This window comes from Sorex fumeus, unplaced genomic scaffold, assembly GCF_029834395.1.
Source record: "Sorex fumeus unplaced genomic scaffold, SorFum_2.1 ptg000042l, whole genome shotgun sequence".
NCBI classification, from domain to species: domain Eukaryota; kingdom Metazoa; phylum Chordata; class Mammalia; order Eulipotyphla; family Soricidae; genus Sorex; species Sorex fumeus.
Window position 1 is genome coordinate 7,000,091 of NW_026606099.1, and position 21,919 is coordinate 7,022,009.

The following is a 21,919-nucleotide window of genomic DNA, read 5'->3' on the forward strand; positions in this document are numbered from 1 at the left end:
TAAGGATAAAAATAAATGACAAGATCAATTAAAGAAAAATGCAAGGAGATGAGGTTAGACAGATAACAGCGGGTAGGGCACTGCATGTGGTCAACCTAAATTCAATCCCCAGCATACCATATGGTCACCCAGGTAACCAGCAGAAGTGGTTCCTGAATGCAGAGTCGAGAATAACCCCTGAGCATAGTCAGGCCCCTGTCCCATGCCCACAAAAAAAGCAAGAAGAAATAAAGTATCACTGAATCAGAAAAAAAACAGGTACCGATCAACCTCATACATGACATCATTTCCACCTCATTTCACTTTGCAGTAGTAGTAATGCTTTTTCAGTCTAAGAATTTGAATAAAAGCTTAATCCTAAAGTATTTTTAGGAGAAACAGAATGACGTGGGATTATTCTGTATGAATCAGCATATGAATGATGCAGCTAGGTGGAGCATTTGTGCCATTCCTGTTGAGATTAGAGTTCTCAGGACAGACCAATGGAGGGCCAGAGAGGTAATACAGAGGCGAAGATACTAGCCTTGCACCCGGTCAACCTAAGCTTGATCCCCCACATCCCATATGGTGCCTAGAATACTGCCAGGAGTGATTTCTCAGCAAAGCCAGGAATCACCCCTGAGCATTGCCATGTGCCACCCTCCCCCCGAAAAAAAAAAAAAAACCAATAGAGACCCTAACAGATCCAATTCCTACAGAACCATCTATGGCCAAGCATACAAACTCATGATTTAGCGAAATGAAAAAATGGCTCATCTTCAATTCTTTGAATTGCTACAAATTGGGCACGGACAAAACTACAAGTGAGAGTCAGGGAGATAGCTCAGAGGGCCAGAGCACAGGAGCCAAGCATTCAATCCCCTGCACTGCACGATGGTCCTCTACAAACTGAGAGCAACCCCTGGCTGCCTGGTATACCAGAAAAATAAATGAATAAATAATAATGAAGCAACACCTAACTTCAAATATTGAAACTCCAAATCTGTATAACTTTGAAAGCTGAATAAAGCTTTTTGGGTTTTTTGAGCTACACCTTATGGTCTTCGGGGCTTATTCTTGGCCCTGTGCTCAGGGATCACTCCAAGGTGGGTTCAGAAAACCACAGAGTACTGTGGACCGAACCGGAGTCTGCCACGTGCAAGGCAAGCACCTTACCCACTGTACTATCTCTCCCGTCCCTGCATAAGGCTTCACTGAATCCTTAACGATGGAATTTCTATATCAACCATATTCAAGAGACTTTCTTGGAATGCAAGAGGACAGACAAAGTTTTCAAAACACTCCTTCATCAGAACTGGTTAGATCTATTATGTCAAGCCTTTTTCCATTTGCTCACAGTATAGACTTAACCAAATCTGGACTATCTATCCAGTCCCTGGATAACCATCAGAGGATATTCCATGTATAACTGTCCCTAACATCCGGAAACCAAAATATCTGTGCCCTCATATGGACTTTACTTCACAAAGTCTTGAGAAACTGTCTTCTTGTTTTGTGTTTTGTCTTGTTTGGAGATGGAGTGGGAGGTGTGAGAAGACAGGATCAGGCTTTTAAGAGAACAAACTTCTCTGAAGCACAGAAATCAACCCTAGACACGCAATATAGCTAGATATGTACCCTGCAAACTGGGATATGTTAATCATTTGCTATTTATTTATTTATTTATGTAGGAGTACTGCTACTTATTCAATCATTTGCTTTTTTAAAAGCTATTTTGGCCTAACATGTCAAGTTGCCCAGATGTAAGTTTTAAATACCAAGATTCAATTTTCCAGTGTAAAAGTTTTCCATTTCCTTCAAACCAAAAGAAATCAGGCCATGTTGCAGGTTTATTTTAATGAACAAAAACCTCTGTATAAAAACATTTAAAACGTTATCAAATGCATTAAAACACACATACACACAGGTCCAAACTCAATACAGAATCTTGAACATTTATCCTTTTTTTCACTTCAACATAACATGTAAAGGGATTTCTGGATACAACTTTACATGTGGAAAAAAAAAAAGTTTTACACACAAATACCCAATGTCAGAAGAGTGAATGGGCTCGGAATGAATTTCTTGCAAAGGTTATAAAAGAGAACACTGTACGAGTAAAAGAACTTCAATATCAAGAGAAAAGGCAGACAGAAACGTGGAGAAGGGAGAGGACATTTCATTCATAGTCTGAGCGGTCATTCAATTAGAGTGAATTTAGGGCACTATAGATAATCCCTAGTTTTTCACCACCTTAAAAATTCTATAAATCTGGTAAGTGTTGATACTTAACAAGGAGCTGTGGGTTCATTTTTGGTAGGCCCTGATTTATCTGTCATAATTTGGGGGTGGTTTGTCCCTCTTCAGTGGCTGATTTCTCAGTGTAACACTGATTTCTCAGTGTTACATCTGATTCACCGTTAAGAGCCGAGGCTGGCAAGACAGGGCAGCACTTGACCAGTACCAGGTACCTGGGTTTGGATTTCAGCTTCACTTCCCATCTGCCTGTCAACAAGCCACGGAGCCATCGTGTGTCTCCATTTCCTCATCTTCAAGTGGGATTATTATTATCTACTACATACAGAATTATTACAAGGATTAAAATAAGATAATCCACTGAAAGATTTTTCACACTGCCTGGTACAAGAAAATGCTCAATAAATGTTAGCTAAAATTACAATTAGTCATAAAGCTAAAGGGAAATAAAAAAAAAACTGTATTTCTCTTCTTTGAAGGAATTTTCAGGGCCCAATTATGGCAAAATGCCAGTATTGTTGATGCAAAAGATATGGAGGATCTAGTCTTAGGAATATAGATATTCACTTTTATATTAGAAAAAAACATATGGCTCTATATCACAAAAAAAAATGTAACGTCTTTCCATTAAACACCACACAACTCTCATCATTATGTCCTACATACACCCTAAATAATGCGGTGTTTCTAAAGATTTTCAATGTCAGGGTCCAGTAATTTTAACTAAGAAACAGCTGCTGACATGCCAGTTGGGCAGTGACCTGTGTGTGCCCCGGGCTGCATCCACACAGATGGTTGGACTCTGTCGCCAACATCTCGACTCCCCACACACAATCAGATGAGTCAGGTTCCTGCAGACCTTCAAGTCTCTACTTCTGAGCCCCTTCAAGGGACGTTTCCAAAAGGTGAAGGAAGCAACAGTCTGAGGCTGGAATGTCCCACACCTACTTCAGTATGATATGATAGCTATCATTGGTTTCTGCTGTAGAGAGAGACAGAGAGAGAGAGAGAGAGAGAGAAAGAGAGAGAGAGAATCACCTTTAGTTACCTTGAAAACAGTAGGGGGAAAATGGTCAGATTTTATGATTTGGGTTTCTCGTTTTGTTCTGTTTGGCTTTGGGGCTGCACTGGCAGTGCTCGGGTACTGCGCCCAGCTCTGAACTCAGAGGACATAAATTTGGGCCCCAGAGCCTGGCAAGCTCCCCGTGACGTATTCGATATGCCAAACACAGTAACAACAAAGTCTCCAATGGAGACGTTACTGGGCCCGCTCGAGCAAATCGATGATCAACGGGAGGGCCTTTACTTTACTTTATATACAAAGCATGAACTCAGCCTGTTGTGTATCTCTCTAATCCAGTAAGGCTTTATTGAGAAGGAAAATAAAAGCAGGACAAAGGGTACTGTTTATTAACAATCATCAAATATGTATAGCAATAAAAACTATGCATTATAAAACAATGCATCTCAATTTCCTCATTCTTCCATGGAAAGTGAAAAAAAATTGCAGAGTATACTCCGATATATTAAGAAGCCAATTCATACCAAAAAGGTCTCTGATTATGTCACTTTCTCTACTACATATAAATAATAATAATTTCCCCATACTCTTAAAAAAGTGTGAAAAATAGCATCTAAATGCCCGAAGGAGGCAACTGTCCTTTTTATTACCTTTCATTGTGTCCAGAATAAAACAGGCTTCTTCCTGAAAGTTCTGTATCATCTGAAAAAATGAAGAAAATTTGCTGGTAATGAAAAGCTTTGGTTTGTCGTACTTCTTTTGACCAACTGACTTTAATCTTATTTTCTTCTGTTTGGTTTTTCAGTCTTAAAAAGTAAGCAGTCTATAACAGTGACATTAAAAATATAGTATGTATAGTATGCATTTTTCTTCTCTCTCTCTCTCCTTTTGGGCGTTTATGGTTTTGAATACAGATACTGAGAAGTTATCATATTTGTTCCCTAGAAGCAGGCTGGAGGTGGGCATGGGGTTGGTGGCAGGAGGGAAATTGGGGTCTTTGGTGGTGGGAAATGTACATTGGTAGAGGAAAAGCTGTTGGAACATTGTATCACTGGAACCCAATCATGCACAGCTTTTGTAACTGTGTATCTCAAGGTAACTCAATTAAAAAACAAAATTTACGCCCTGCTCAAATGAAAGCATACTGGCCTCCTTTGCTATTAAAGTTCAAATAATTTCAGTCAAATCTAAGAAAAAAAAAAAGAATAGCATAGTATGCATTTTTCAGGCTAGCCCCAAGAAATCCCAAGGGGTACATCAACTCTGATAGGATCAAATGAAATAACTGCCTTCTGCATTTAAATCGTCTGCAGTTTGTGGACCTCTTCAGGTTCCTTTTTCCACTTTTTCCTTCTCAAACTCCCGTTCCCCATTGTATAAAATAAAACATGGATTTCACCCTGGAATCTTAGCAATATGTAACTCTCTAGGGTGGCTGGAAGCATCCAGGATGCCTCAGTATAACTGCAAATGTGAAACAATGATGACTCGGTAACAAACTGTTACATGAGTCAGATGGTTTCTAATTCCTTCATAAGAACTGAAGAGTGATCTAATCACAAATTATCAAATGATAGATGATTTTCTAATAAAAGTATTTTTGTAACACCACTGTAATTTTGCACATAACTCATAAGTTTAAAAAAAAGTCCAGTGGGGGCTGGAGCGATACCACAGCGGGCAAGGCGTTTGCCTTGCATGCAGCCAACATGGCCAATACAGGTTCGATCCCCAGCATCCCATATGGTCCCCCGAGCACCGCCAGGAGCAATTCCTGAGTGAATGAGCCAGGAGTAACCCCTGAGCATCGCCGGGTGTGATCCAAAAAGAAAAAAAAAAAAAAAAAAAGTCCAGTGATGCTGTTATGACAAAACTCAATCCATTTCCATCCATTTATGGTAGCTGGATCCCACAGACCTTATATCTAAGAGAGGAAAAAAACAGCAAGGAGGCAATGCTTAAGTCTCTTTTTTTCCCTAGCCATCAATACGCGGCATTTGCCTGCAGATGAGTGAACTATGTGCAGAGGTGAGACTAGAGAACTTCATGAATGAATACATTTCTAATACGTATCGCTAATATTTAATAATTGCCTATCAAAACACTACACACTACACCCAATCCCATATGCAAAGCACATGCTCCAGTCCGGTGAGCTGTCTCCGCAGCACCTGACAATTTCATTTTCATATAACGCTCCCAGAAATGACTTTCTGCAAACAAAAAAATACTGTATAGGGACCACAGATAGCAACACTGGGGTGCTCAGGGTCTTTTCTTGCAATAATCAGTCTAACAGTTCAGGCCTAACTATTCTGTGCTCAGCAATGGAATACTGCAGAGATCCAGCAGTCTGGGGGCCACAGGGGTTTCCAGAAGGTGTTAGGTGACAATGGTACGCAGTACTTGGTGGGCACACTTAACCATTCGAGCAATCTCCCTGATCTCAAAACAAAAAACTTTAATGGGGTTGAGAGATGGCATAATGGCTCAAACTGACTGCTTTGCAGCTGTGAAAGGGTAAATTCAGACCTAATGGCACCTGGCAGCTCTGCTCTCTGTGACCCCCAGTGTCGCCAGCAGCTTCCAACTACACCACAACTAAAAGGTTCCACAACCAGGAATGAAACTCCCAGGAACTCATATGTGACTACCAGAAGCTAAAAAGTGTGCAACTCTCAGCAGGTACAACAACCACAACGTGTGTAAGCAGTAAAACTAAAGAGTATGACCCTAGGAAACAAGTGTGTGGCCACTGCAGCTGAAAGAACGTGACCTCCTAGCAAGCACCAGAACCAAAATGTGCTAATTCAATCAAGCATGTGCACAACCTGGGTTAAAGGGACAATGAAAACAAAACCAAGAACTTTAAATGAATAAAAAATGTAGAAAAGGGGGTCAGAGCAATCGTACAGCAGGTAGGGAGCTTGCCTTGCATGCAGCCGGTTTGACCCCTGTCCTCAGCATCCCATATGGTCCCCCAAGCACCAGCAGGAGTTATTTCCTGAGTGCTGGGCCAGGAGTAACCCCTGAGCATTACTGGGTATGATCCAGAAAGGGGAAAAGAAAGTACAAAGGCCAATACGTGGCTTAGTGGTAGATCAGATATTTTGCATATATGAGGGCCTGGATCATGTATTTTGAATATATGAGGAACCTTCCAGATACCCTCCCACCCCCCATGTTTTAGGGAGATACACGTTTTTTTGCACATGTAGCCTTTAGCTGTGGTCATCACTAGGGGCCATACATCGGCTGTGACGCTGTACCGCTCTTGGTTGTAGTATCTGCCAGAGGTCATCGCGTTTTGCTGTGGTGCTCACACACATTCTGGTCACAGTGTGTGCTGGGGATCACCAGGTTGCTCCCACGCATGCTTGCCAAGGGCATACTTCCAGGTCACAGTGCTTGCCAGAACTGTACCACTCTTTAGTTTGCTTGTCACACTCCAGCTGGTGCTTTAGTACAGGTGGAAATTACTTGCAGTTCCAGGAATCCCAGACAGCAGAGCTGCCAGGATCATACTGGTGTGTGCAGTGGCACTAGAGACTGCATTCGTTTTTTTGTTTGGGGGGGGCCAAAACCAGCAATGCTCAGGGGCTACTCCTGGCTCTGTGTTCAGGAGTGATCCCTAGCGATGCTCAGGGGATCAGATGCAGTGCTGGGGAGCAAACTGGGCCACATACGAAGCAAATGCCTTAACCCTTGTACAATCTCTCCGGCCCCTGGGACTGAGTTATTTTTTCCTTGCAGGTCGGGAGGGCAGCACTAAGGGCTTACTCCTGGCTCTGTGGTCAGAGAGGACATCCTGGCAATGCTCAGGGAATTATCTACAGTGCCAGAGACCAAACTGGGGTCAGTTGTGTACAAGGCAAGCATCTTAAGCCCTGTTTTATCTCTCCAGGCCCTGAATTCTTAATCCTTCAATCCAAGCTTGAAGTCTTAAGCAAGCTCTCTAAACCACCAGGCCATCCCCCGGTCCCAGGATGGGTCCGAAAAAAGGGGTTGAAGAGATAGCTCAAAGGGATGAGGGCATGTTTGCCAAGTAGGAGGCGGAGGTTCAATTCCCAGTAGCTCAAGGTCCCCTGAGCCCAGCACTGACCATAGAGTAGAAGCGCCTGAGCACCACTAGATGTGGTTCAAAAATAAAAACAAATCAACAGCATCTTAGAAGCAAACAAGCAAAAATCTGTGGTGCAGAGAACAGAGCACGAAAGGGCCGGAGCAATAGTGGGAAGACTGCTTTAGGAAGAAAAAAAAAAAGCAGAGGAGTCACCCCCGTGGAGCTGCGCCTAGTCATGCCCTGATGAAACCTCAGCCGGTGACTTAGTTGCACTGAGAATATACCTCATCACTAATGAGCACGTGGATCCCTGTCGGCCCCTGCTTGTAGATCTGGCTGATCTGACGAGGGGAAATACTGAAGAGCTGAGCAATTTTTTCTGTCAGTTCAACAGCAGTCAGTTCTTCGAGATAGATGGCATGGTACACTGCAAAAGGAAGAGAATCGACAGTCAGTTCCACGTCCCCTGCTCTGCGTCCATTTCTAGGAATGCCCGTTTTCTTTTTTTTTTTCCCCTTTTTGTTTTGTTTGGTTTTAGGGCAACAACTGGCAGTGCTCAGAGCTTACTCTTGGTTCTGTGTCCAGGGATCCCTTTTGGCAGGGCGCGGGGACCATATGGGAGGTCGGAGATGGAACCCGGGTCATTCACGTGCAAGACAAGTGTCCCACCCACTGTTCTTTCGCCTAGCCACATAATGCCCACTTTTCTGAAGGACTCAGAGTCAGATCGCCTGAATTCCAATCCTCATCCAGCCACCTGCCAGCTGTGTGACCTGGTGCAAGTGACAAAGCATCCCTGGGCCTAGTTTCCCTCATCTATCTGGTGGAGATGATAAGACCTACTGCAAAGAAGAGATATTAGTTACCAGTTAGAAATAAAGCACGTGGAAGGATGAGTATTTGGAAAGGATGAGTCTGTTGCAAACCATTCTAGTAATTATCATGACTTCTAGCCAATGCCCCCATCTGCTGCTTGATTAATTCCCGTAACGAAAGATAGGCCATCTCTGCACCTCCGTATCTGTCCTCTCCAGAACAACCTACCGAAGAAAGTACCATTTGAGTCTCCATCCTCATGCTTCTGTTGCTGCTGCTCCCTCAACTGCAAGGACTCCTGACAAACGTATATGGTCAGCCTCGGGCGCACCATCCTGGGGAGGAAAAGAGACCACTAACCTTACACTTTCCATGGCAAGCAAACATTAAGGCAGAATCTAGGGGTCTGATCTAATACTACAGAGCAGGGCTTGAAAAGCGGTAGCCCGCGACCCATGCAGCCCACTTGCTAGGCCTTCCTGGTCTCCACTGGGGTGGTGATGTTTTCAACTGAACAAATTCCAACAGAAGGCAGGGTGTGATCCTCACAAATTCAGCTTTTCTTGAAAAATCAGATCTGAAAATCTGAGACACTCATTCTTACCAGAAACCAGTCAACGGTCCTTAGGCGTGGGGGACGCATTCTTCAGTATATTCACTAATTGATTTGAATTCACTAATTGATTTGGACTTGATTCACTAATTTACATGTGGCAACTTTACAGTGTAAAGGTTAGAAGTATTCATAATGTGTGAACTACTGTTCAATGGATAAGTGTTTTACTTGAAAATGTTAAATATAAAGAACTAGAGAATCTTATTTTCTTCATTTTATTCTCCTGAGTAACCTAAGCCCTCTGTTCTTATTTCTCAGAGAACAGTATTCAAGAGAACATCTTCAACTGACCATCTTTCCACTCCTCTTTCTACACTCCCTTTAAATAATACATGAAAAGATGAAAGATTCAATCTCTTTTCCCCATGATCATACTCTGGGCATTCATCAACCACAATCTTATTTCCATTTATTTGTTTTTCTTCAAAGACAAAAAACAGCGAGAATTGGGTGAGAACTAAGGTGGAAAGGAAGGTGGGAGAGGGTCTTATAAACTATAAAAAAGATTATAAAATTTAATGTACTGGTAATACATTACAACAGAATTCATTTTCAATAACATTAACAAAGAGAATCTTTTGGCTTTTATTACTCGCTTTGTTGCATTTGTTCCAGGAGAAGATTTATGTTTTATACACTGTTTTGCTCATCAATAGACAATCTGGGCCTACAACAGTACCTGATTCATTAAGGACAATATGTATTTTGAATGTCAAACCTACCTGGAGGGGCTGGAGTGATAGTTCAGTTGGAAGGGCACTGGTCTTGCACAGGGCCAATCCCAGTTAATTCCCGGCATCCCAGATGGTCTCCTGAGCACCGCCAGGAGTGATTCCTGAGTGCAGAGCTAGGAGGAACCCCTCCTCCTCCCCTGCCCCAGCACTGCCAGGTGTGGCACAAAAAAACAAAAAAACAAACAAAACACTATCTAGAAATCAAAAATGGGTAATCATAGGGAATTCCATAGGAAAAGCTTTTGTCCATCCTCGCTTTTTTGATACCTAGCTGAGAGGCAGTAAAAACTGTTTTGATAAGATATATTTAATGGTACAAAGAATACGATAAAGAGACCCTGAATCCAAATCCACTGAAATCCAACTTCACTGAGATTTTAAGACTAATTACATACCGGCCTTTTAATGCATTAAAGAGCCTGATTCCATCCGCTGGACCACAAATCTGGATCACATCATCTCGAGTTAGTTTCAGTAAATCTGCTCCTAGAATGAATATAACAAAACAGGTATCAAAAGCAAAGATTCAAATCTTTGTTAATGATTCTTTAAAAGGGCTCTGCTATAGGGGCACCTCATTGCCAAATAATACAGTCATAACCTTTTTCATAGTATTTAAGACGCTTTCCTACCTTCCTCTCCCACCTCAATTCTCACCCAATTCAACTTCCTGGTTAACACTATACTTTTTTTTTTTTTGCTTTTTGGGTCACACCTGGCTATGCACAGGGGTTACTCCTGGCTCTGCACTCAGGAATCACTCCTGGAGGTGCTCAGGGGGACCATATGGGATGCTGGGAATCGAACCCTGGTCGGCCGCGTGCAAGGCAAACGCCCTCCCCGCTGTGCTATCTCTCCAGCCCCCCCCTTTTTTTTTTGCTAACACTATACTTTTAACAAATGGATCAAGTGTAATGAGCAAGTTGTTCAGCCTTCCTCCCACTGTTTGACTCACAGACTCTTCACCCTTCACATCCAACTTACGTATCCCTGGCTGCAGACCCCCCTCCACATACCTCACTTTGTACTCCTAAGTCTCTTGTCTCACAACTATTTATCTACTTAGAGGGAATTTTATTAATGTGGATATTTTTTGACGAGATACATGCATAACGCCAAATCAGACAAATGTGCAAACAGAATATAGAGCAGTAATAACAAATGAAAATTCTGAGACTACTGGCATGTCCCTTGCTAAAATATTATATAGAGGACATTTCTTTTCTTTTTTTTTTGGGGGGGGGTCTTCAGGGTCACACCCAGCAATGCTCAGGGGCTTCTCCTGACTCTGCTACTCAGGAGCCACTGTTGGTGGGTGCCTGGATGACCATATCAGATGCCAGGGATTGAACCTAGGTCGGCCACATGCAAGGCAAACGCCCTACTCACTGTACTACCCTCTGGTCCTGAAGGATACATTTTTAAAGCTGTTGTATGGGGCCTAAAAGACAGCTCAATTGTCTGAGCTTGTCCTCTGTACTACACAGGAGGTTTGGGCTCAATCCCTAGCACCGAGCTTTCCCTGAGTACTACCAGGAGAGACAACCCCCCCCCCCCCCCCCCGCATCCCCCAGTGCAGAACCAGGAGCACCTCCTGAGCATGCCAGGTGCTGAGCTCCCAATTCCCCCCACCCCTAAAAAAAGTGTTTTATGGGCCAGGGAGACAGCTCAAAGAGTTAGAGAACATGCTTTGTATGTGGGAAGCCTGGGTTCCTTCCCTAAGGGGGGACCCTTGAGAACTAAGCCAGGAGCAGCCCCTGAGCACAGCCTGGGTGTGACGCAAACATCACCCTCCTCCCCAATAAAAAAACCCTGTAGTATAAGAGCAGAGAAATGGCTGCTTTGCATTCTGGATCTCCAGGTTCAATCCCTGGCACTGCACGACTGCTTGAGCACTAATAGAAACAGCTCTGAACATGGCTAGATGTGACCTCCCCAAAGTGTTTCAAACTAAGGTCTTTTTTCCGGGGGGTGAGGGGGTCACAGCCAGTGCTGCTTAAGAGGCCATTTCTGGCCAGGTGCTCGCGGACCATGTGTTGCCAGAACTCAAAACCAGGGTTTTCACACACAAAGCCTACGCCCTAGGTCTCTGAACCATCTCCCCTGACCTAAGGGTCATTCTTCGAATGTACTGCATAGCAGCTGTGGCTGTTAAGGAAGTCTGATGGGTTCTATGAAACTCATTTGGTCAAAAAAAAAAAAAATGCTGGAGAGACCATTTCAGGGGCTGGAGAGACGGTTCAGAGGCAAGGCGTTTGCCCTGCATGTGACTAACCCTGATTCCATCCCTGGGGCTGCACGCAGTGCCCCAAGCCCCACCAGGAGTGATCCCTGAGCAGAGCCAGGAATAAGCCCCAAGTACTACTGAGTGTGGCCCAAATAACAAACAAACAAAGTTTCAGAGCCAGAAGACAACCCTGAGACCGCAGACGCCACATGCACACACACATATATCCATGATTACAAAGAGACCCTAAAATAGAAAGGAATATTCCAAAAGGACAAGCAAACTGAACCTGAGAAGTTTGTGAATAGCCTTGTGAAAGTGGAAAAACGGTTTCGATGTAGCCACTGCTGAGCTTCCTGAGGTGTGGTTGTTGGCAAGAGATTCTAGAAGAGACAAAGCAAATTTTTTTTTTGACAACTAAATCAACATTCATCTCTTGCATCATTAGGTAACACACAGCCAAACGGATCCACACTCAGACAGACAACAGCCTTCCACTGGACATTGTTACACCACTCTGCAGCGTTCTATCCAACCACGCAAGAACGCCCAGGGATGCTAGCCAAGCCTTATCGGCCCCACTAGACTCTAAGCTCCTAACTAAAATGCAAGGCTCCTCTCTCAAGCCCTTAGCTTAGTATTGAGTAGAAAGTCAAAACTCAACATGAATTAATACATAACATTCTCGAAAACCTGAGCATTTTTTAAAGAACGGCAGTCATCAAACTATTAAACATTGCAAATAACTGATATTTCACTGTAGACTTACATCTGTGACTGGTGGGGGCGGCTCTGGCTGGTGGCTTGGTGAACCATTTCTAGAGGAACATTTAAAACGAAAGGATGAGTCCATGGCATACACTAGGGTTCACCATTGCAGACTTCATGTTCATAACACTTCACAAGCCAGTGATGTAGAGGAATCTATGTCTCACATAATATTCCTATACAGAGTCCCATACGTCTATTATCTGTTCATTCGATGTAAAGACTTTATTGGGAGAGGGAAACGAAACTATGTTCATCCAATGTTTTTTCTGGGTTTTTCTGGGGTGGGGGCACACGCAGATACTGAGGGGCTACTCCTGGCACAGTGCTCAGAGGCTACTCCCAGTGGTGCTTGGGGAATCAGGTGGTGCTGGTATCTGAACAAAGGCCTCCCACATGTAAAACATGTGCTCTTGCCCTTTGAGTTATCACCCTGGTTCCTACACTTTTTTTATTATTGGAAATTTGGTGTGTGTGGGGGGGGGGGGGGAATCTTAGCATTTCAGTAAATTGGGATGATTAAATTATGGCACCGAGAATATTTAACATAAGAGATGTATTAGTGAGCTAGAGAAATAGTACAGAGGTTAACCAACCACAGTTTAATCCCCAGCTCTGCCTGGTCCCCCAGAAGCAGTCCCTGAAAATGGCCAGGTATGGGCCCCAAACCTTCCCCACCCCCTAAAAGGACTAATTTATTAGAATGTAAAGTAAAAATCTCAGTATAAAAAATTAATGAACATTAAACAAGAATAGAAATATATATATGTAAACACATACAGGGAAAAAAACTGAAAGGAAATTTTCGATGTACAACGTGGTTGTATACTTACACAGTGATAATATAATTATTATTATTTTTGGAGTTAGTTTGAGGCCTGGCAGTCCTGCTTGGACCAGAGGCACAAGGGGCCATGCAATGTCAGAAACTAGGGGGCTAGAAAGCTCTCCGGCGCTTCTAGCTAACTCTCCCTCCTCACAATCGATCACTCTGGGAGGGTGGGCCACCAGAGTTCAGGGGCCTGGGACTACTCCCTGCAGTAATGCAGCTGTGCAGGTCAGTTTAAAGCTCTGCAACTCAGCACCAGTTGGGCCCAGCTCCAAAGGGCCAGACACACACCAGGGCTACACCTGGCAGTGCTGGGGGGCCTCTAGGGCAGGTAGTACTCCAACCAAGCAGTGCTGTCTAACTGATCACCCTTGGTTTCTGTAAAACTTCCTTTTGCTCTATATATTGCTCTCCTTCCATAAGGCTTCCCTTTGTTTGTTTTGTCTTGTTTTTTGTTTGGGGGCCACACCCAATAGGGGCCACTTCAGACCAGAGCGACCAGCACGTACAGTGTATGTTCCAATCCTCTGACTAGCTCTCTGGCCCCAGCGCCATGCTTCCTTCTTTATGGGAGAAAAACGCTTTGAGCCTACTAATAAAATAATGACAAAGGTAAAAATTAACACTTGTTTGTTTTTTGGGGCACATCCAGTGATACTCAGGTCTTATGCCAGGCTCTGTGGTCAGGGATCACTCCTGGCTAAACTTGGGGGAACCACATGGGGTGCAGAGAATTGAACCTGGGTCAACTGCATGCAAGGCAAGTGCCTACCTGCCGTATCATCTCTCTGACCCAAAATTAACACTTTTATTTATTTATTCATTTATTTCTTTTTATTTTTTGGGATCCCGCCCGGCGATGCACAGGGGTTCCTCCTGGCTCTGCACTCAGGAATTACCCCTGGCGGTGCTCAGGGGACCATGTGGGATGCCGGGAATCAAACCTGGGTCAGCTGCGTGCAAGGCAAATGCCCTACCTGCTGTGCTATTGCTCCAGCCCCAAAATTAACACGTTTAAACATATATCTTGTTTGGGCTTTTTCTAAAGTGCTAATTTTTTTTCCTCTCCCCTCACACTGTTCTTTCAGTGAAAACTATTCTGCTTCACTAAAAGAGAAAAAAAAATCCAGGCATAATTAGAAGTGCCTCTAAATGCATAAATACACAGACAATAAAATAGTTTGCTTTCAAAAAAGCAAAAAATCTTTTTTTCTGGAGCCAGAGAGGTGGCTAAAGTGACTGGAATGCAGAACATGGATGGAGAAGTCTCAGGTTGAACCCCTAGCACCACACAGACAGACTCTTGAGCACAGAGCCAAGAGTAGCTCTGAGCACCACTGGGTATGGCATCCCCCCAAAAAAAAAAAAAAAAAACCCACAAATAAAGAGAAAAAACTATTCTTTTGGCAATATTTGAAAAATTGAAATTAAGTACATTAAGTACTCAGATTTATTAGTTATCTCAGGACCCCAGTTATTTCATCTATAATTTCTGGTTTTTGTTTTGTGTTTTTGCAGGGAGCCCCACCTGGCAGTGCTCAGGGCCCTACTCCTGGCTCAGGACCCAATGCAGGAATCAAACCTGGTGGTCCCTCATGCAAAGCCTGTGCTCCAGTTCCCAGTTATTTCCCAGTCCTGGAGCGATAGTACAGAGGGTAGGGCGTTTGTAGGGCATTTGCCTTGCACGCGGCCAATCTAAGTTCAATTCCTCCACCCCTCTCGGAGAGCCTAGCAAGCTACCGAGAGTATCCCGCCAGAGCCTGGCAAGCTCCGCAGAGTATGCTAAAAACAGTAACACAAGTCTCACAATGGAGACATAATTGGTGTCCGGTGGAGCAAATCCATGAATAATGGGAGGATGGTGCTACTACTTTCATTCTTCATTGTTACATTTTGAAGGTAACAATTAAGTAATTTAATTTACTTAAGCAATTTTAAATACTTTTAGAAGTAGGTTGAATATACAGCCTATATAAATTGGAAAACAAACATCAAATAACATACACATTTAATAGTGTAAATATTCAAATTTCAAAGGCCTTTGTGAAATATATGTCAAATGCTAAGATTATAAGATAACTTATTTTAACTGGAAGTAGAAATCTAAGAACTTTCGATTATCTTTTGATAGGAAAAGGATAGGAGAGAAGAAATGCATCCCATGGAAGATTCCAAAAGTTCATTATTATCTTCAACTTTCTTCCCCAAGATTCATATTATCAGGTGTTTGGGTCATTCTTTAAAAGTAATAAGATACACCTTAGTGTACATTTAACTGAGGTTCAATTCTAGATGACCACTCCAATTAAAGTACCATCAGGAAGTTAAAGGACAAAGAGCAGTAACAAGGGGGACACAAGTACCCCATCGCCAAAGACTGACCGTAAGTGCTCTCTTTAAATGGGGTGATAAAAGAAGAGAATCTCTCAGTCTCTTCAAGATAACACAAACCTCGGCAGATACATTAATCCCTCGAAGACTAACCATAGCACAGCATGCAACCATTTGGAAAGAACTTATTGATGGAAAGATCATGAAAGAATACTTATTTAGGATAAACATGCTTCCCAGACTTACCCTTCCCCGAGAGAAAAGCTGCTGTGGGAACTGCTGAAGCCAGGTGAGGGGGAATTATTGACATACGTGATCTCAGGCCACGGAGAACACTAAAAGCAAAGAAGAACTTAAACAGGGAAAAGAATTCAGAGTCCAGGGTTCACCAAGATACTGGCCCTTGAATAGGGCAACTAAATAGTCATTTTCGGGGGGGGGGGACACGAGCTACTGAGGAAGGGCTACATGAGTGGTTCAGGAAACATGCGGAACTGGACACTGAACTGGGGCCTTTCACAGATGAGGCATCTTCCCTGTCATTTGGGTCACACTGACAGTTCCCTTGATTAGTAAACGTTATTGCTCCGAGGACATCAAAACTGAAAGGAATGGACTCAGGGCAAGTAAGTTTTGACCAAACTGAAATATTTATGTTTCTGCTGTTCAGAATGAGATATGGGAGGGGCTGGAGCAATAGCACAGCAGGTAGGGCGTCTGCCTTGCATGCAGCCGACGTAGGTTCGATTCCCATCATCCCATATGGTCCCCCGAGCACCGCCAGGAGTAATTCCTGAGTGCATGAACCAGGAGTAACTCCTGTGCATCGCCGGGTGTGACCCAAAAAGGAAAAAAAATAAACAGAATGAGATATAGGGGGCCAAGAAATAGTATAGCCAGTACAGTACGTACGGGGAGACAGTACAGCAGGAAAGATGACTGCACTGTACATGCTCGACCTGTGTTCTATCCCTGGCACCCCTTAGGGCCCCCGGCAGGAGTGATCCCTAAACACCACAGAGCCAGGAATAAGCCCTGAGCACTGCTCAGGTGTAGTCCAAAAAACAAAAAGTTTTTTAAAAATGGTATGACTGTCAGACAGAGTTGTGAGTACAACTGAATGAGCTGAAATATGTGTATTTTACGAAATGGCTGGATCTTCTGTCCTCCTTCCCCCCCATCTATGGCACTGCGATGACATGTTCGGTTATGGTGCTCACGAGGGTGGCTGCAGTGTGCGCCATCCAGGCTGTGATGTTCATATATGTGCTCACTGGGGATCACCCAGCGGGTAGCAGTGCTCACATATTTTTAGCTGTAATGCTGGGGGGAGGTCCCAAACCACAAAGATGCAGAGACAACACTTGGTCATGCGAGTGGCACCAGGCATCAATCTCTAGGCCTCACGTTTGTAAGGCAGGTGGGAGCCATCTCCAGCCTCAGACTTTTCTTTTAAGAATAAAAACCAATGGGGCTAGAGTGATAGCACAGTGGGTGGGGCGTTTGCCTGGCACACGGTCGACCCGGGTTCGATTCCCAGCATCCCATACGGTCCCCCGAGCACTGCCCACTGACTGAAACTGCCACCAAAAGGAACCCTTTTACCTCTGTGAGAATAGTCGTCTCATATGAAGGCTGGTATTTCTCCTTTTCGTGAGGTGTTCGTTTCTCCATTTTCTCTCTGTCTGTTTTTTGTTTTCTGTCTGCACCTTTAGGCTGAAACGAGAAATCATTTTGTTTTAAACTCAAGTATTCAGGGCTGGACTGATAGTACAACAGGTAGGATTCTCACCTTGCATGCAGCCCACCAGGGTTCAATCCCTGGCATCCTATATGGTCCTCAGAGGACTGCCAGGAGTAATTTCTGAGTGCAGAGCCTAGAGTAACCCCTAAGCATCACTGGGTGTGGCCCCCAAAAAAACAAAAAACCTCAAAACACACTGAACTCAAAGATTTAATTCTTGACCCAACAATATTATTTCTAAAACAGTCACATATGAAACAAAATATACAACGATGTAAATTTTCTGGGGCAGAGCAACAAGAGTAGAATACCTGCACGCAACTAACCTGGTTCAATCCCTAGCACCACATATAGTCCCCCAAGGACCACCAGAAGTGATCCCTGAATTTAGAGCCAGAAGCAAGCCCTGAGCACAGCTGGGACTAGGGCCCTAAAATAAAAAAATATGCTTATGAACATATAATATGCATTATCATCCTTATATGCCTGAAAATAGAAAACCTAAATGCTTGATGGAACAGAAAAAGAGAGGGGATCTATTCAGCTACTGATACAAAAAAGATCACTCTCTACAGCACAGAGCTGACGGAAGAGAGCAAGAAAAAGGCCCTGGACAACTTGATTGGAGCTAGGGATGTAGCTGCAGGGTGAGACCCCCAGCAGAGCATCAGCTTCAGTACAATTTATTAAATTTTTAATATTATACATGAAACCCTATCATTAACAGTATTTTAGTAACGCCTAAATTTTCAAAAAACATTTAGGGTTAGAGACGCCAAAGGGTTTGGTGGGCACAGTGCTTGCCTTTGCATGTGGCCAACCTGGGTTTGATCCCTGGTACTCTCAAGAGTCCCCTAAGCCAGGCCAGAAGTGATCCCTGAGCAAAGAGGACGAATCTAGCCCTGAGCACATATGGGTATAGGCCAAAACCAAAAATAAATAAATATTGTTGGCGCGATAGCTTAAAGGGCTGAGCGTGTGCTGTACAAGAACCCTGGAAGCTACCCTCAAGCACTGAGCCAGGAGTAGCCCCTGAATACTGATGGGAATGGCCCCAAAACAAAAGCAAGTAAGCTTCTAACAAAAGCCACATTGCGAGGCCAGAGACATAGGATAGTGGGTAAATCAGCGACTTGGTTCAATCCTCATTCCCCCAGAGGGTCCCCTGAACCCACTAGGAGTGATCCTTGAGTGCAGAGCCAGGAGTAACCCTGAACACCGCCAGGTATGCCCAAAAACAGTAAGAAAATTCTTAGGAAACTCCTCCCATACTCCAGAAGCCTTCCTGTACTTTTCCCTTTTTTCATTCTTTTAAATAAAATCTTACTTTGGAAAACCTGGCAGGCTACCAAATGTAGCCTGCCCACACAGCAGAGTCTGTGGCAAACTCCCCGTGACATACCCAACATGCCAAATACCAGTAACAATGATGGATCTCATTCTCCTAACCCTGAAAGAGCCTTGAATTTGGCACTTTTTAAAATCTCAGGGCTAGGACGAAGTAGACGTTACTGGGGCCTGCTCGAGGCAATCGACAAACAACAGGATGATCGTGATCGTGAAATAAAATCACTTCTGAACTCAAACACACACAAAAAATTACATGTGGTATAATCCTATGCTTTCAAAGGGAATAAAATACACGTATACTTATATACATGTAAAAGCCCAGAAGATGACTAGAACAATACATACCAAACGGTAGTTATTTCAGGAAAAGTTTAGGAATAAGGAAGAGTTTAAATTGGGGGCACTGCTCAGAGGGCTGAAACACAGGCTTCATATTCAGGAATCTTAGGTGCGATCCCTGAAACCATATGGTCACCAGACCAACATATGTGCGAAGTTCTGAATACAATCCTTACCCACAAAAAAAAAAAAAAAAAAAAAAAAAAATCACCAAGAAACAATCCAAAAGCCTGTCACAGCAAAGGGCAAAAGAAGAGCAGATCTGAGGCAGATAGACCTCACTAAAAAGAAACCCCACCAAAGGGAAGAAATCAGGAGAACTTTAAGCTTCTGAACATTACCCTGGGATATATGGAGGGAAGATTGCACCCAATCAGGATCCAATCCCATGATCCCACTCCTACAATACTGGAAAGGAAGATGAAAAACTAAAGGTATAAATAGGGGTGGAGTCGCTGGCAGGCACTCTCTTGACAATCTCTCACAATCTTCTGGATAGCAGGGCAGAGGCTAGCATGGCTGGTGGACACCATGCTGAAACCCATTCTCCACAGCAATAGCACCGGCAGCGTGTGGCCCCAGAACAAAACAACAACATCAAAGCAACAATTACTTGGTGACTCTGCAATCAAACAGTCTATTTCACTTTTTTTCTGCCTACGTGCAGTTTAATTTCCTAGGTTTCGTTTTGTTTTTTGCTTGGGGGCCACACTTGGCAGTGCTCAGGACCTAGTCCTGGCTCTGTACTCAGGCAGCACTCCTGGTGGGCTCAGGAGTGCTGGAGATCAAACCCAGGTTGGCTGCGTGCTAGGTAAGTGCCTCTGTATTATTGCCCTAGTACCTGATCGTTCTTTATTTTTTTTTTAATGTAGGAGTACTGCTATTTATTCAGCCACTTATTAGCTGATTCAATTGGGCACGAACCAATCATTCTTTTTTAATATAAGCATTAATATTGTAAATTTCTCTCTAAATTACTTATTCAAAACTTCAAAATATTTTCTAATTCCGTCCTTGGGAAATTTCCTTCCCTCTTTTGGAACAGGAACGTATTGTTTAATTTCTAAGTATTTGGAAAAATTTGTTACTGGTTTACAATTTAATTGTTATGGTCTGAGAAGTATTTGGGGGGTGGGGGGGCACTTCCACACATCCAGCTTTGGTGCAGTTGGAAATCACACAGAACCAGAGATTACATGCAGCAAAGTTGCCAGCATCACAACTGCTGCATGTGGCAGCACTGCGGTTTGAATGCCTGACCACACACTTTCAAGGAAGGTATCATTATTTTTCAAAATTTTACTGTTATAAAGTTGTTCACAATAATTGATTACATTTAATATTCAAACACCAATCCCACCACCATTAGACCTTCCCGTTTCTATCCCCAAACGCTCCCTCCAAAGCAGAACTGAAGTCATTTATTTGAGAAGCATTTTTTCATTACAATTTTTTTGATTTTTTTGGTTACTGGGCCATACCCAGCAGTGCTCAGGGCTTACTCCTGGCTCTGTGCTCAGGGGTCACTCCTGACGATGCTTAGGGGACAAGATACAGTGCAATGCAAACAGCCTAACCCATATACCTTGGCCTTGAATGAAATTCTTTGAAAATTAGATAAAAACAAAACAAAAATTGGAAGGCTTTCCACTATTTTTCTTCACAAATAAAGGTTATCATTGCCAAAAGACAACAACGAAAAAAGTAATAAAGGGACATTTTGTAGTCATGCTTTGATTTTTTGCTTAGTTTTTGTTTGGGGGATACAACTAGGTAAGTATTCCTAGTTCTGCGTTCATGGTAGGTTTGGGGACCATAGGGGATGCTGGGGATCAAACCTGGGTCAGTCTGTTACTTTGAATTATTTTTATATTGATAAAACTTCTGCAGTGAGAATTTATGTGTGCATGTGGCAAAAACAAAAGACCAAAATAAGGAAAGATCAAGTATGAATATATTTAAAAGTCAATTTTTCATTATTTTTATGAGCTTTTAAAAAGAACTTGTTACAGGAGCTGGAGCGATAGCACAGCGGGTGGGGCATTTGCCTTGCACATGGCCGACCCAAGTTCGATGTTCGATTCCCAGCATCCCATAGGGTCCCCCGAGCACTGCCAGGAGTAATTCCTGAGTGCATGAGCCAGGAGTAACGCCTGTGCATCGCCGGGTGTGGCCCAAAAAGGAAAAAAAAAAAAACCTTGTTACAGGCAGGAATGATATTATAACGGGTAAGGCACTTGCCTTGCATGTGGTCAACCTGCCCTGTTTCTCTTTTCCTATCCTGGTTAAATTTCTTTACCAGGCATCTCAGTAATTATTTTAATGGTTGTAGATGAACTTTTCTTAGTTTTTTTCAATAAAAAAAAAAAAAAACAAGAAAGAAGGCAAGTTAACCTTCTGATCTGTTAACTAATGGTAAAATTCAAAGATGAGGGGCTGGAGCGATAGCACAGCGGGTAGGTGTTTGCCTTGCACGTGGCCGACCCAGGTTCAATTCCCAGCATCCCATATGGTCCCCTGAGCACCGCCAGGAATAATGCCTGAGTGCATGAGCCAGGAGTAACCCTTGTGCATCACCGGGTGTGCGCCACCGCCCCTCAAAAAAAAAAATTAAATTAAATTAAATTAAATTCAAAGATGTGGAAAAAAAGTCCCAGTCTCAGCAAAGTTCTGCCCAGAGATACCTTGAAGACTTTGATCTGGCAGCTGGCTGAGTGCAAGTGCTCAGTATATTCTCCATTCTCATTCTCCTTGAAGGTATCAATCTGTACTCGGAACGGCACCCCCTTTTCTCCACCGTGTTTTCTCATGGTGAACTCTGTGCTGATACAGTGCACCTGAAAAGA

At 43.4% G+C, this 21,919-nt stretch overlaps 1 protein-coding gene across 3 annotated transcripts in view; it reads right to left on the reverse strand.

Annotated features, from left to right (window-relative positions):
- Positions 1 to 1,816: 1,816 nt before the first annotated feature.
- Positions 1,817 to 21,919, reverse strand: part of TFCP2 (transcription factor CP2) — a 46,770-nt gene continuing 26,667 nt past the window's right edge. For 2 of the 3 annotated variants that reach the window (XM_056120220.1, XM_056120222.1), the window contains 10 exons: positions 21,758 to 21,910; positions 17,246 to 17,356; positions 15,887 to 15,975; positions 12,482 to 12,530; positions 12,002 to 12,095; positions 9,881 to 9,971; positions 8,364 to 8,470; positions 7,604 to 7,746; positions 3,907 to 3,958; positions 1,817 to 3,217 (listed from right to left, as the gene is read on the reverse strand). In XM_056120220.1, coding sequence (XP_055976195.1) covers positions 3,180 to 3,217; positions 3,907 to 3,958; positions 7,604 to 7,746; positions 8,364 to 8,470; positions 9,881 to 9,971; positions 12,002 to 12,095; positions 12,482 to 12,530; positions 15,887 to 15,975; positions 17,246 to 17,356; positions 21,758 to 21,910 — 927 coding nt within the window. In that variant the 3' untranslated portion in view covers positions 1,817 to 3,179. The remainder of the gene's footprint in view (positions 3,218 to 3,906; positions 3,959 to 7,603; positions 7,747 to 8,363; positions 8,471 to 9,880; positions 9,972 to 12,001; positions 12,096 to 12,481; positions 12,531 to 15,886; positions 15,976 to 17,245; positions 17,357 to 21,757; positions 21,911 to 21,919) is intronic. The other variant, XM_056120221.1, reaches the window with a different exon arrangement.